The sequence below is a fragment of the Elgaria multicarinata genome, chromosome 12, assembly GCF_023053635.1.
Source record: "Elgaria multicarinata webbii isolate HBS135686 ecotype San Diego chromosome 12, rElgMul1.1.pri, whole genome shotgun sequence".
NCBI classification, from domain to species: Eukaryota; Metazoa; Chordata; class Lepidosauria; order Squamata; family Anguidae; genus Elgaria; species Elgaria multicarinata.
In genome coordinates, this window is record NC_086182.1 from 34800921 (window position 1) to 34814545 (window position 13625).

The following is a 13625-nucleotide window of genomic DNA, read 5'->3' on the forward strand; positions in this document are numbered from 1 at the left end:
GGTGCAGGAGTTGCGGAGGAGTACTGGGGCAGGTCCTGCATGAGGCATCGGAAGAGACACTTAAACATAGGGCAGGAGACTCCGTCTGGAGGCAGGGTTTGAGCTGAGGAACGCTTTTGACATACTGGGACAGTGGTCCAAGCAGTGTAGCAAGTGGGCCGACCGGCAAGGAAACTGGGAAGGAAGCAGGCAAGCACGGGGGGAGAAACAGAAGACCAGTGGTCAGGTTGGCAAGCAAGAGGCGGGTAGAGCCCCACAGAGCATGGTCTGAAGGCACACAGGGCAGACACCTTGCTGAAGCTAAGCAGGTCTGGGTCTGGTCCGTGCTTGGAGGGGAGACCACCTGGGAGCCACATGTAGCCACCTGGAGTCCCACAATGGGAGAAAGGTGGGATATAAATAAAAAAAACCAAAACCAACCACGGTGAACTTTGAGACAAAGCCAGAGTGTACTTGCACCGGATGGAGTGAACAGCGTCCATCTTCATCAGAGGCAAATAAATTTGCCACAACACTCTCGTTTGTTTTTACAAGTGTTTTGATAAGTTTTGTTGCCCTTTTAAACCCTGCGGTGTAGTAGATCAAAGGACTTGTAGCAGTACTTAAAAAAAAAATCAAAAAAATCAGGAGGGACGCTGACATCACCTGCCTCCTATTCAGATTTCCCTGTTCCTGCTGAACTTAGCTGCAATTCTCACAGTTGCTAGGTGTGTGTGTGTGTGAATTTCCCAGCAACGATAGATTCTTCCCAGTTGCAATGCAAGCATGACGAACGCCTGCACTTCCGAACGTGCCGCTTTCCCACTAAATCCAGTCCTGCTGCTTGTCCCGCAGGCGTGCCTTGCACGGAGAACGATTACAAACTGTGGTCCCCATCCGACGAGCGCGGCAACGAGTGTCTCCTGGGCCACAAGACGGTCTTCAAGCGGCGGACTCCCCATGCCACCTGTTTCAACGGGGAAGATTTTGATCGGCCGGTCATGGTCTCCAACTGTTCTTGCACCAGGGAGGATTACGAGTGGTGAGTGCATAGAGTTGTCATAGAATCATAGAATCATAGAATAGCAGAGTTGGAAGGGGCCTAGAAGGCCATCGAGTCCAACCCCCTGCTCAATGCAGGAATCCACCCTAAACACATGTCCATGGCATGTGTTTCGGTTCAGACATGCCTGTGCTTAAGAGCATTGGATGTACACATAGACCGATCCAGTTTATTTCAGCCCACGTATCTCTTGCCTTGATTGAATCGCCTGAATCAGCTTTCCCCAGCCTGGTCTCCTCGAGATGTATTGGACTACAGGTCCCATCACTGCAGCCAGGTTAGCTAATATGAGCACCAAGTTGGGGAAAAGTGGTCCCAAAATGCAGTTATTATTGTCTTGTCAATTTTTCCTTCATTAACCGGGGAGATGACAAACATTATTTTTTTCTCGCAAGTGAAGCTCTGGGTAAACCTTTTACCACACCCAGATTAAAATTTGGTAGAGTCATGAGAGGCCAAATAAATTTCTCCTGCATCCAGCTTGATCACAGCCTGAGAGTAATCTTGCCAGATGTGTTTTGTTTTGTTAAATTGATGGGAGTCAGGAATCCTTGCCCCGTATACTTCAAATCACTGAGAGATCTTCCCAATCTATCTTCTGCCTTTTCCTGAATTAATGCATAATCATATCTTCTGATGGAAAGGGCACAGTGTGAGTTAATTTGAAATCTGCTACTAATTCATCTGTTTCAACAGTTGCATTTTCCTGAATCCGTGGGGTTTTAGCTCTTCTCCAATTAGAAACGATGCACTCAATCAATCAATATAATTACACTTCAAAGTAATGTTTCTTCCTCTTCATTCTCTCTCTCTCTCTCTCTCTCCCCCCCCCCCATCTCTGCTTAGTGATTTTGGCTTCAAGCTCAGTGAAGACCTGTCATTAGAAGTCTGTGTTCCAGATCCGGAATTCGCCGGCAAACCTTTTTCTCCCCCTGTGCCCTGTCCCATCGGCTCAACTTACAAGAAGACCCGTGGGTAGGTCGCTGTGAACGGCCAAGAGTTCTAGGGCAGCATTAGACATACGTAGGATGGCAGCCTCAATGCCCGTGAAATCATTCATGCCCTTTTGTTTATCTGTGTTAGTTACCGCAAGGTATCTGGAGACACTTGCTCAGGGGGTGACGTTGAAGCCCGGCTAGAAGGGGAACCGGTACCGTGTCCATTAGCAGGTAAGTGGGTTGGGTGGGGTTGGGGGCTATTTTGGTAGGACGGGTGAAGATTCAAGGTGCAATGTTTAGTACATTGACAGCTTAGATCAGACTTCCCTAACCTGGGCCTTCTCTGTGGTGGTACCCCAACTGTGGAATACCCTCCCCTTGGAGGCCTGATTGGCACCAACACTGATTTCATTTCAATGCCAAGTAAAAACATGGCTTTTTAACAAAGCCTTTGATGGTTAAATTCACTAAGATGGCACATTGTTTTAACTGTTTTAACTGCTTTTACTGCTTTTAAATTATATATTGTTTTAACTTGGTTTAATTTAAATTCATGGTTTAATTTGTTTTTAACTGTGCATATTTATTGTTTTATACTGTATGCTTTTATATGTATGCTGCCCTGAGATCTTAATGATATAGGGCAGGATACAAATGTTTTAAATAAATAAATAAGTAATAAATAAATAGTAACCTGGTGCCCTCGAGATGTATCGATGGCCATCCTGGTTGGGAATAATGGGAGTTGTAGTCCAAGACATGGAGGGCACCATATTGAGGGAGGCTGGGTTAGATTAATTGATTTTTTAAAAAAAGGTTTGATTCAGTTCAAGCCACAGTACTTGCTTGGTCAAAACAAGACTGACGCAATATTTCTTCCCCAGTTATATTTGTGACTTTGGAATAACACTTCTGCATGTCACATCTCTGCTTTAGAGATTGAAGCATGTCTTGTCTTAATTCTTCCTGTTTGGGAAAGGTCACCCTATAGCGATTTTTCCTGTAAAAAAATACAGTTCACTCCTATTCAAGCTATAAATGAAGTCTGATCCCAGTAATTTACTCCTTACCAGAATTAAAATTGGTGGTAAAAAAAAATGGTGTTTTTGCAAAACCTCCCCACCCCTCTCTCTTTGCAGAGGAGAATGAATTCATTCTGTACACCACACGGTACTCTATCCACCGGTACGACCTCTCCTCTGGGATTAGTGAAGAGTTGCCTCTGACAGGACTACGAGGGGCAGTAGCGTTAGACTTTGATTATGACCATAACTGTTTGTACTGGGCTGACGTGACGCTCGACATCATCCAGGTGAGTTTGCCCTCTGAGCTCCTTTGGCGCAAGGGGATGGATTCTCATTGTGGGTGTCATGACGAATTCCAACACTTCAACAATTTCCATCTATTATGAAATAAGGTGTACTGTTCCAAGCCAGATGCATTTCTATCAAAACGAAGATAGGGGATAGTAGGCAGAATTTGAGTTTCCAACGAGGGAAGTCAAGCAAAACAGTGTTCAGGCGGTAGTGAGGCAAAGTCCAAGCAAAGCTCATTAGCACCCTGGATAGCTCCCACATGAAGCCCAGGCTGCAGAATCAGACAAGCAGGCTTTAATGTTGCTCCAACAGTAAGCAAACCCATCCTGAGCCTTAAATAGGGCTGCAGCTTCAGTTGGATGACTAGCTCTCCTTCTAGTGAGCAAAACATTTCACCTAAACAGGTCTATCCTGGTTCAGTTGCTGTTGACTCGAATGCTTCAGGGGAGGGTATATTTCTGCAGTTCCTGGATTGGAGTCCACGTGATGTCCTCAGGCCAGAGAGGTGCTGGCAGCATGGGCTTTTCTCATGCTGGGTCTTCTGGATAGCAGGAGATGTTTGGAGCCAGTTCCACAGGAAAATCACTCTCCCCTCTGATATACATCCTTCAAATCCCGGTCCTTGTCCTCCAAAGTTTGGGAGTCAGTTCCCAAGATGGGGACGCAACAGCAGAAAGTGATTAATTTGGTGGTGGGGGGCAGGAATGACCTTTTCTCTATCAAACTCCTACTAAGGTGGCCCTGTAGTAGAATTTCCCTAGGGCATGATCTGAGAGTAGCTGGTGAAGCCACCTTGCTGAAGCTAAGCAGGTTTCGATCCGGTCAGTTCCTGGATGGGAGCTCACTTCTGAGCCCACCCAGGCATGTCACCTTGCATTCCATGGTGGAAGAAAGCCGGATATAAAATGTACTGAACAAATAATAAATGTCCCTTTAGCGCAGGGGTGCTGAGACTAGGAGTCTGATCCACTGGACTCCCCAATCTGGGCCACACCCTGAGTTCCTCCAGGGCATTGCTTCCACTGACATTGGTGTTGCTAAGCCCACTGATATCATCCAGCCCACAGGGCATCTGGTGGGGAGATAGCCTGCCCAATCCTGTTTTAGGGGACCTGTGGTGCCGCTGTATCTGATGTGGAAGGAAAAGCTGCTAGCGCTGTCATTCAAGAGACACATCTCCTGGGATCCTATCCCAGCTTTCCCCAACCTGGTTGGACTGCAGTTCCCATCACTCCCAGGCAGTGATGGGAGTTGTAGTCCAGCAGATCTGGAGAAGGCCACCATGCTGAGGACAGCTCCCCTACTCCCATCCCTGTCTGTGGGTTCTTCTAGCATTTTAGGTTGTTCAGGGATGAGCGTCTTTCACCTTCTCAAGGGAGACTCCTTAGATTCGCTCCGTGCTTAGATACGGGCTGAACCTGCTAATGTTTTGGATACCTTGTGCTTCTTTTCAGCGCCTTTGTCTAAATGGGAGCTCTGGGCAGGAAATCATCGTCAGCACCGGCCTGGAGACGGTCGAGGCCTTGGCCTTTGAACCCACCAGTCAGCTGCTTTACTGGGTGAATGCCGGCATCCCCAAAATCGAGGTACACCTCTCTGCGCAGTAAAGGGGCTTTGTGGTCCAAAGTAGCAACCGTGCTCAGAGCTGACCTGCAAGCAGCCTTTGCGTGGAGGGTCAAGCCGGGAGCCAAAGCTGGGAAGTCAGAACTAGAGGACAGGGCTGCAGAATCCAGGGGCCAGACCCACCTAGGGTCCCAATCTGGCCCTTGAGGGTCCTGTGGACCCCATCCTCCACCAAAAGTGGAGTAGTTTTTGTGTATTCGCCCCCCCCCCCTCATTCTAAAAGTTTTGTGTGTGTATTTTTGCCCCCGTTCTAGAAGCTTGAAATGTTTTTCCTAATCCTCAGTTGCCGGCAGTAAGAAGTTTAAGCTATGCTACACTGATATTTTGGCCTTTGGCCTTGTCCACCACTGCAACACACTCCTGAGAGCGTCCCTGAAACTGAATCCATCCCTTGGGCTGAGAAAGGTTCAAAAAGCCTTGCTGGAAAGCCATCCGAGAGTCAGGGAAGACGTAATATGATTGATCAGACAAGGTCCTGTCCCGAAAGGGAAACCTCTATAGCTCTTCCTCTTGTGGAGAGACAAGGGCCAACCTGGGTTTGTGGAGCTGCATTATCACCAGTCACCTTCGCTGCCTAGAGATGCTCCCATGTGTGGCCTTGGTAGCTCACCCACAGGGGCTGTGAGCCCCCGGAGTTCCTGTAACAGGCCCTGCCTCCCGTGCCATTGTTGATTGGGCAAGGCAAAAGGCAACAAAGCCAAGGCCGTTCCAAGAGCGTGCCTCCTGGTGGCTCTGAACAGCAAACCTTGACACGGAAGCTACTGTGATAGGGCTCGAAGGGTTTCAGGCCTCCAAGTGTAAGTGGACCCCCCTGCAGACCAGGACCCATGGCAGCTCAACTTCTGGAACCTCCATACTTTGTTTGACAGCGTGAATAGCCCATCCGTGACTTAGCGGATGGAGGGGGTGGGAAAAATGCTGAAGAGGCTGTCAGGGGCGGTTCCCAACCCATCTTCCTTCCTTCAAAGCTTTTTGGCATAATGCTTGAATTGGGTGTCTGTGAGCAAGTGTCTTTCCATTAAGTCTCAACACATCACATATCTGTTTGCATATTCGTGATTTTCTCCCTAGCACAACAAGATGTTTGTGCTATATGCTCTAGATGGGTTTTTTTTGGGGGGAGGGGGGTTGCACAGAGGAGGATCAACATCTAGCCGAGCAATTCATGGAGAATAGGTCTATATCAGAGGGTAATAGCTGTCGTGTTTCTCAGAACACTCCTGCTTTCGATGGGAGGCAAATGACGAGGCTTGCTAAGTAATGCACAAAGCTTTTATTAAGCAACAAACGTCTCTTCTACCTGAAGCGAATCTAACCTCTTGGAAACGTCCCCCTAGTCAAAACTATATGAACTGAGCAAGATATTTGTGCTCTCAAGAAGAATAGGAAACCACTTTTCAAATGCCCGTAACTTCAGAGAGCCTGGTGCGGAGGCAGGTTCTGGCGTAATCGAACTGACTTTCTCACGCCTTCCTTCCGCCCCATGCGTTTGAGCTTCTGGCGGACCCTAGTATCAGCTAGCTTGTTGGGATGCTCACCCCCAGAAGAAACCCCACTTCCCACTTAGTGTGTAGGATTTGGCCTTGAGGAGATAAGCTCTGGAGAGGGCTGACTCCCAGCTGGGGAATCACCCGTGAGAGCTTCTTCCCCCACTGGTACAGGCTGTCTGGTGTCTGGCGCTGCGTCTTCTAGTTCTGAATCTGATTCTGATTGATTACCTAAAACATCTTCTCCCAAGGCAGGGGCAGTAGGGTTAGACATGACAATAGCCGTGGCAGCAGAATGGAACCTCCATATATAGACGAAGTCTACGTCTGAATACCAGTTGTTTGAGACAAATCTTCTTGCCCAGCTTTTGGATTTCCAGAGGCATCTGGTTTGAGTCCGCATGCTTGAGGACCTTAGGCTGATCCAGCAGGGCAGTGAAAGGTTCCTCTCCTGCTTGGAAACGTGCACGTTAATGGATTTTGTTGTCAACCTCCGGAAAAGCTTCAATCATTTAATCGCAGAGCAGAAACAATTCCAGAAATGTATTATTCATTGTAGTAGGCAATCAGCTCTGGCACGTTTGCAAACAGCTCCGTGAGCTGATACTGGTCTGCGTAAGACTGTCCAGCTACTTCCTAGCAACCAGGTCCATTTCCTTTAATAACGCTTGGTGTGTGGGTGACTGACAAAGTGAATAAATGAATAGATTCATCAGAGTTACCTGCAGGAAGCAATTTACTGAGCTTTACAGACTGTGTCTGAGGTTTTTGTTTTACTTATAGCAATAGAGCGAGTGGCTCATTTAATTTTGGCCATCCAAGTAGGTGCAGAACCACTGCAGCGCAGAGCCTCCAACTTCCAGCCCAGACAACCTATCCAGAAGGATACCATGGTCGATGGTATTGAAAGCCACTGAAAGGTCCAGGAGAACCTACAGGGTCAAACTCCCCCCCCCCAATCCCTCTCCCAGCAAAGGTCATCCCACAGGGTGACAAAGGCAGTTTCTGTTCTGAAACCAGGCCTGAAGCCCAATTGAAATGGATCTAGATCAGTGGTTCCCAAAGTGGGCGGTACCGCCCCCTTGGGGTGGGTGGGATTGCATAGTGGGGGCCTTAAGAGGCAAAGGGATGGGAGGGGGGCGCTTGAGGTGGTCTTTTCCGAGAAGTGCCTCTCCAGAAGGTCTTAAAACCCAGGGACATTTTTATGGGAGAAGGTAGTTTGGTCCCAAACCATATATATAGGGGAAGAATCCACACATGTATTAATACCGTTTAAGAAGAGTCCTGTTAACAGTGAATTGAAATGTTTCAAAAGCACCAAAACGCTAATGAAGAGACATACCCTGCTTGGTGTGCCACGCCATGCCGGCTGCAAAACAGAGGCATTGGCTCTCTTTTCCCTTCCTCCCTCCCTTGGCAAGCCTGTGGTGGGTGCTTCGGATTTTGAATAAATATTCAATTAATTGTTACTGTTTTGAATTTTATCGTTATTATCTTCTTTAGGGGGTCGTTGAAAATGGCTATTCTGAATAATGATATTTGTAGTGTAGGTTAAGGAGCACTGGGCATGAGTTTGTGGAACCAAGGGGGCGGTTACCTAAAAAAGTTTGGGAACCACTGATCTAGATAATCCGTTCCATTCAAGAGTGCCTGGAGTTGTTCTGCAACCACCTGCTCGGGCACTTTGCCCAGGAAGGGGATGTTAGCCATGGGCCTATAGTGGTTATCATCCTCTGGGTCCAGGTTAGGCTTTTTCAGGATTGGCCTGGTGACCGCCTCTTTTAAAAGTTCAGAAGAATGTGCAGAAGAGCAGCTTTGGAAGGCAGAACAGTCAAAGAGGGATGGCCCCAGAAGCTGCAGACACAACATATATTGATTCACATATTGATTCAGGTTTTGGAATAACTGACTGTAATGAAATGTTGCTGAACGTAGACCGTAGTAGCGCTGTTGCTGCAGCCGACGCACTGACCTTTCTCCACTTCGTGGCGTTTGCGCTAGGTTGCCAACCCAGACGGAGACTTGCGTATTACCATTTTGAATTCCTCTGTGCTCGAGCGGCCGCGCGCCTTGACTCTGGTACCTAAAGAAGGGTAAGTCTGACCCCCAAAAATGCTAACTTTAAAAAGGGTTGTAATGCTGCCCAGTTTCACATGGTTTCTTTGAGGATGAGTGGTCTGGGAGTAGGACCCCCCTCCCCGAAGCGCTGGATTCCCCAACGACGTCCGTCCATATTCCAGGGCTGAGCCTTATCTGATGCACGTTGCCCTGTGACTACCCTTGTGGTTTGCATTCTCAGGCTGATGTTTTGGACAGACTGGGGGGACTCCAAGCCCGGCGTTTACCGAAGTGAGATGGATGGGTCTTCTGCCACTTGCATTGTCTCAGAGGGAGTGAGGTGGCCCAATGGCATTTCTGTGGACGACCATTGGATTTACTGGACGGAGGCCTACATGGACAGGATTGAGCGCATTGACTTCAACGGCATGCAGCGGTCTGTCATTTTGGACAGTCTTCCTCATCCTTACGCGATTGCCGTGTTTAAGGTACTTTTGGAACGGCTCTGCTTAGGGGAATGCTTCTGTCCTCTGAAGGCGTTTCTCTCTCCACTCAAAAAGCTTTTCTGCACAAGGCTGCTAATTGGCTGCATCTATTTTCGGTTTTGTCTTCCAATTGAGATCTGAGCACTGCATGAAGAACTTTTCCTTTCCTGCTTTTCCATTACATAACCTCTAGGTGGCAGACTGGAAGAATAGTGCAAATACATAAGTGTGTGTGTGTGGAAATCCAGTATCTTTCACTTTCACAATTATTACAGCATTTTCCCTGCTCTACAAAAGCTATGGGATGTGCTCTTTAACCATCAAAGTGAAACTGGAGGTTCATGATGTTGTCTAATGATCTTATAAACAATCGTGAATAGGGAATGATGAATGCCTTGTGTAGAAAAGCCCAAAGTGTCTTGGTCTAGAGGGCCATACTCTTGAAGAATCTGAGAATCTGCCAGGGGCAGCTGTAGCCTCCTGTTAGCGATGGACAAAGATCAGGTAGCAGTGATGGACTACAACCCCTGTCACACCTAGCTAATGTAACCAATGGGGGCCTTGAGCCATGTTGGCAGGGGATGGTGGGGGTTGTAATCCAACCCATCTGGAGGGCATGAGGTGGAGGAAGGCTGTCCAAAAGATCTGCTACCAATCAAGGTAGGCTGACATAGGGCTGGATGGACACATAGCCTGGCCTCTTATAAGGCACTGTCCTAGGCCCTAGCTCAGGGAGATGGAGCCCATGCTTTGCAGGCAGAAGTCCCAGGTTCGATCCTGGCATCTCCAGGTAGGGCTGGAAAGAATCTTGCCTGAAACCCTGGAGAGCTTCTGCCAGTCAGTGTTGACAATATTGGGTTAGATGGACTAAGGCTCTGGCTCAGTATGGGGCAGCTTCCTATACTCAAGAAACAGGAAACCTCCCACTGTCTTGTTGCCAACCAAAACTGGGATAGGTGGGTGGGGGCAAAGGAGAAGCTTAAGCTAACCTGCATGGCCCTGCCCACACAGGAGAGTAACATTGAACTAAGCAAGCTCCATGCAGAACAATATGTAGCACGCTTTGAAAAACCCAGACCTGAAAAAACAGCCTCCTTTTCCTGGTAAGGTTCTCCTTTTGTTTGCAAGGACATCCTGAACAATAGGGACCTTTTTTCCTTACCAGGTTGCTAGGGGCAACCCCATAACCTGGATTTAGATGTAAGCAGCCAGAGGGGAATTGGAAACTGGCCAACCGGGACAGAGCTTTAATGGCTGATCCACTAACATTAAATTCCTTCTGCATGTACCCTGGGACAAATGAGTTTGCCCTGACTTCAGTGTAAGCTCTAGGACTTGTTTAGTTAGTTTTCACAGTCAGAATGATGTTGTGAGAATGCCTGAACACCCTTCTATCTGGAACGGCCTGGAACCAGAACTGGAATTTAAAATCTTAAAAATAAATTTAAAAAAATCAGGAGGTGGAGGGGCTTGTGGGTATCAAGAGAGCATTTCCAAGCAATAACTGAGATAACATGGCCTCATTCACACATCACACTAAGCCAGGATTCCTGGGTTAACAAACCATGATGTGAACAAGCAGTGTTCACATTGTGAGTGCTGCTTGTTCACATTGTGGTTTATTAACCCAGGATTCCTGGTTTAGTGTTATATGCTAGCATGGTCAATGCATGGCAAGCATTTTTTAAAAAAATTAATGTTAAATATTATTAATAAATTCACATACTTTGAGGATAATCGGTTTTGTTGGTTTTGGTGGATTGTTATGTTTTAAAGTTTATCTACAGTTATTGCTTAAAAGAGCGAAGCTTTGCTTTTTCAGAATGAAATCTATTGGAATGATTGGTCACAACTCAGCATTTTCAGAGCTTCCAAGAATAGTGGATCTAGAATGGAGACATTGGTTGACCATCTCAATGGTGTGATGGATATGAAAATCTTCTACCGCGGAAAGACGGCAGGTATTTCTGGGCCGCTGATGGACACTCTCTCTTAGTTCTGTTAGTTACATATTTGAATGTTTCCCTTAAACATGAAAACAGAATGGACATCATTCTATGTTTGAAAATCAGCCACATCCAACCACCCATTTCAGGGTGTAGAACAGGAGGTGGGAAAGAGGTAAAATGCATTAATTGCAATCATTTGCAGAAAATGATTGAAAGATGGAGACAAATACATCTATCCTGTTAAGGAGGCAGATCTGGAAGCAGGGCCTTTTTGGTTGTAGCTCCAGAGACTTGTGTCAGGTCTCCGTAAAGGTCTCTCTCCAGGCATCCGGCTTCTGACAGAAATGTCTGTCAGCCCAAGGAGGCCCGAAGCAGGTGTGAGGTAAAGAACTGACAAGGGCTTAGTTCTAGAGCAGCAAAATTCAAAGGAGAGGTAAGGGCAGGTCTTGAATCAAAATCAGCAGAGATTAAGGTCCAAGGCAGCAGTTGGGGAAAGGGTGCAGGGCCTTAGAAAGTAGCGTCCCCACACCAGAGGTGAGTTGCTTAGACTGAGGAGCAAGCTTAGAGGCTGGGGATTTATACGTATGTCCCAAATCAGAAGAGAACATATTTTCAGGTGTCTGAATTTTTTTTTTAGTTATGCCCAACTCATTTTTGAAAGGACTTTCCTTACTCAGGGTCACTTATCTTTCTCTGAATATTTTGGGGTAGGGGGAGAGGATCTTCTTCTGTCTAAAATGCTCAGTGGACCCGGATGAAGGAAAGTCTTTTTCGAAATGCATTGGGCATAATAAGAGTTTTTTTCTCAGGCACCGGAGAATATTTGCTCTTCTCTTTTGGAGACCCATAAGTGCCTTCCTCTCTTACTGTTTCCTTGGGACTTGGGATGGTCTAGGTGGGCTCTTGCGTTCATCTGTCGCAAATGAATAACCCCCTGAAGGAAGGCCTCTTGAGCCCTTGGGTTCATCAGGTGTCCCTCCTCTTCCTCCTCCTCCGGACAGGGCAGAATGCCTGTGTCGCCAGGCCCTGCAGCCTGCTGTGTCTGCCTCGGTCCAACAACAGCCGAAGCTGCAAGTGTCCCGAGGGTGTCTCCAGCCACGTGCTGCCGTCAGGGGAGGTGAGATGCGATTGCCCACCCGGGTACCTCTTGAAGAACAGCACCTGCATCAAGGAAGGTGAGGCAGGCACATGTGCACTCTGCTGCGGTTTGGGGCAGGGAGACCGGTCTTGTACACTCCAGAGCTCAGTGTTTTATGAACTGGGCTTATCTTCACTGGAGGAGTAACACTGAAGGGGGACTCCAGGAACAGATTTCTGTGAGGGGGCGAAGGCTCTGTAAAACCCTTACAAACTCTCAGGATGTTTTGGGTGGGGGAAAGGCATGGCGGTTAAACTGATGTGAAAACTGGTACCAACTTGTAGTATAGATAATGGCCGTTGTCTGACAGTTATGGGGTGTATAAAGGCGCACACCATCTGGATTGGACTAACCTTGGCCCGTGCCCCATTTCTGAGCCTGTGGAGAAGGGGCAGATTTAGCCTTCTCTTAGCTGTGTTAGTTGGAGTGTTTATTTTTATCTATTACATTTTTATACCCAGTTGAACTGGGATTGGGGAGACCCGGGCTGAAGCTCGCTGGGTGACTTTGGGCCGGTCACTGACTCTTAGCCTAACCTACAGGGTTGTTGTGAGGATGAGGAGAGGTCTCACGGGCAGGAGGAAAGGCAGGATATAAATGTAACAGTTCAATTGCACTTTGAATGCCGGCTGAGGAGTCTTTGAGAACTGAGCCAGCACTCATCTGCATGGCTCCACCCCTTCATTTGCATATTAATCTTGTGGCACAGGCCCCTCCCAAAGGAGGTCTGTTGTACATGCCGCAGAACTCCGTTGCAGTGTGGAGTGTCTTATTCAGCGTTTCAGCCAACCAGCCATATCTTCTTCTTCCAAAATACTCCATTCCACTCACTCTCCATCACTCTGCAGACACTGAACAGGTTTAGTCCTTTTGCTCCTACCACCGGTACACCTTTTCCCCCTAAAGCTATTTAGTATTTCTGAAAACGTCGCCCACTGATGGCACCATGTCCTGCTTGTTCATCCCTGGCCGATGGCTGGTCGGCCACTGTGTGAACAGAGTGCTGGACTAGATGGACCTTTGGTCTCATCCAGCAGGGCACTTCTGATGTTCTTATGATACCTCCATCTTGTGCATGGGTGATAGAGAAGGAAATTACGTGGAGTGGAGTGGAATGTGTGTGTTGATAGAGCACATATATATATAGTGGAGAGATCTACGAGGTGGGAGGTTGCAAACTATGCCCTGGGAGCCATTGAGACAATCCCCACACACACACAAAAAACCCTGGAGGCGTGTTTCTTGGTCACATTAATGAGATGCTAGGAGTGTTGTTGTGTTTTTACAAGATCGATTCTGCATTGTCAAGTTGTCCCAGGTTGTACTTTTCTTGTAATGTTTGCTTGCCGGTGCCATTCCCTCACCTGCCCCCTCTCTGCTGCTGTGTGTACCAGAAAACACCTGTCTCTCCAACCAGTACAGATGCTCCAACGGGAATTGCATCAACAGCATTTGGCAATGTGACAACGACAACGACTGTGGGGACATGAGCGACGAGAAGAATTGCCGTAAGTGTCGTGAGCTGCTCACACGCCGGTGGCACCCTCAGCCGACACGGCGCTTTGCGCGGGGGGCGGGGGCGGGGGCGA

The 13625-nt window shown here is 47.8% G+C and overlaps 1 protein-coding gene across 1 annotated transcript in view; it reads left to right on the plus strand.

Annotated features, from left to right (window-relative positions):
* The window catches only part of SORL1 (sortilin related receptor 1), an 89042-nt gene that overhangs the window by 39888 nt on the left and 35529 nt on the right, over positions 1-13625 (plus strand). The window contains exons 14-23 of the mRNA XM_063139547.1: positions 835-1021; positions 1889-2017; positions 2126-2211; positions 3120-3292; positions 4751-4882; positions 8408-8499; positions 8706-8952; positions 10772-10910; positions 11900-12073; positions 13431-13544. Of these exons, the coding sequence (XP_062995617.1) occupies positions 835-1021; positions 1889-2017; positions 2126-2211; positions 3120-3292; positions 4751-4882; positions 8408-8499; positions 8706-8952; positions 10772-10910; positions 11900-12073; positions 13431-13544 (1473 nt within the window). The remainder of the gene's footprint in view (positions 1-834; positions 1022-1888; positions 2018-2125; positions 2212-3119; positions 3293-4750; positions 4883-8407; positions 8500-8705; positions 8953-10771; positions 10911-11899; positions 12074-13430; positions 13545-13625) is intronic.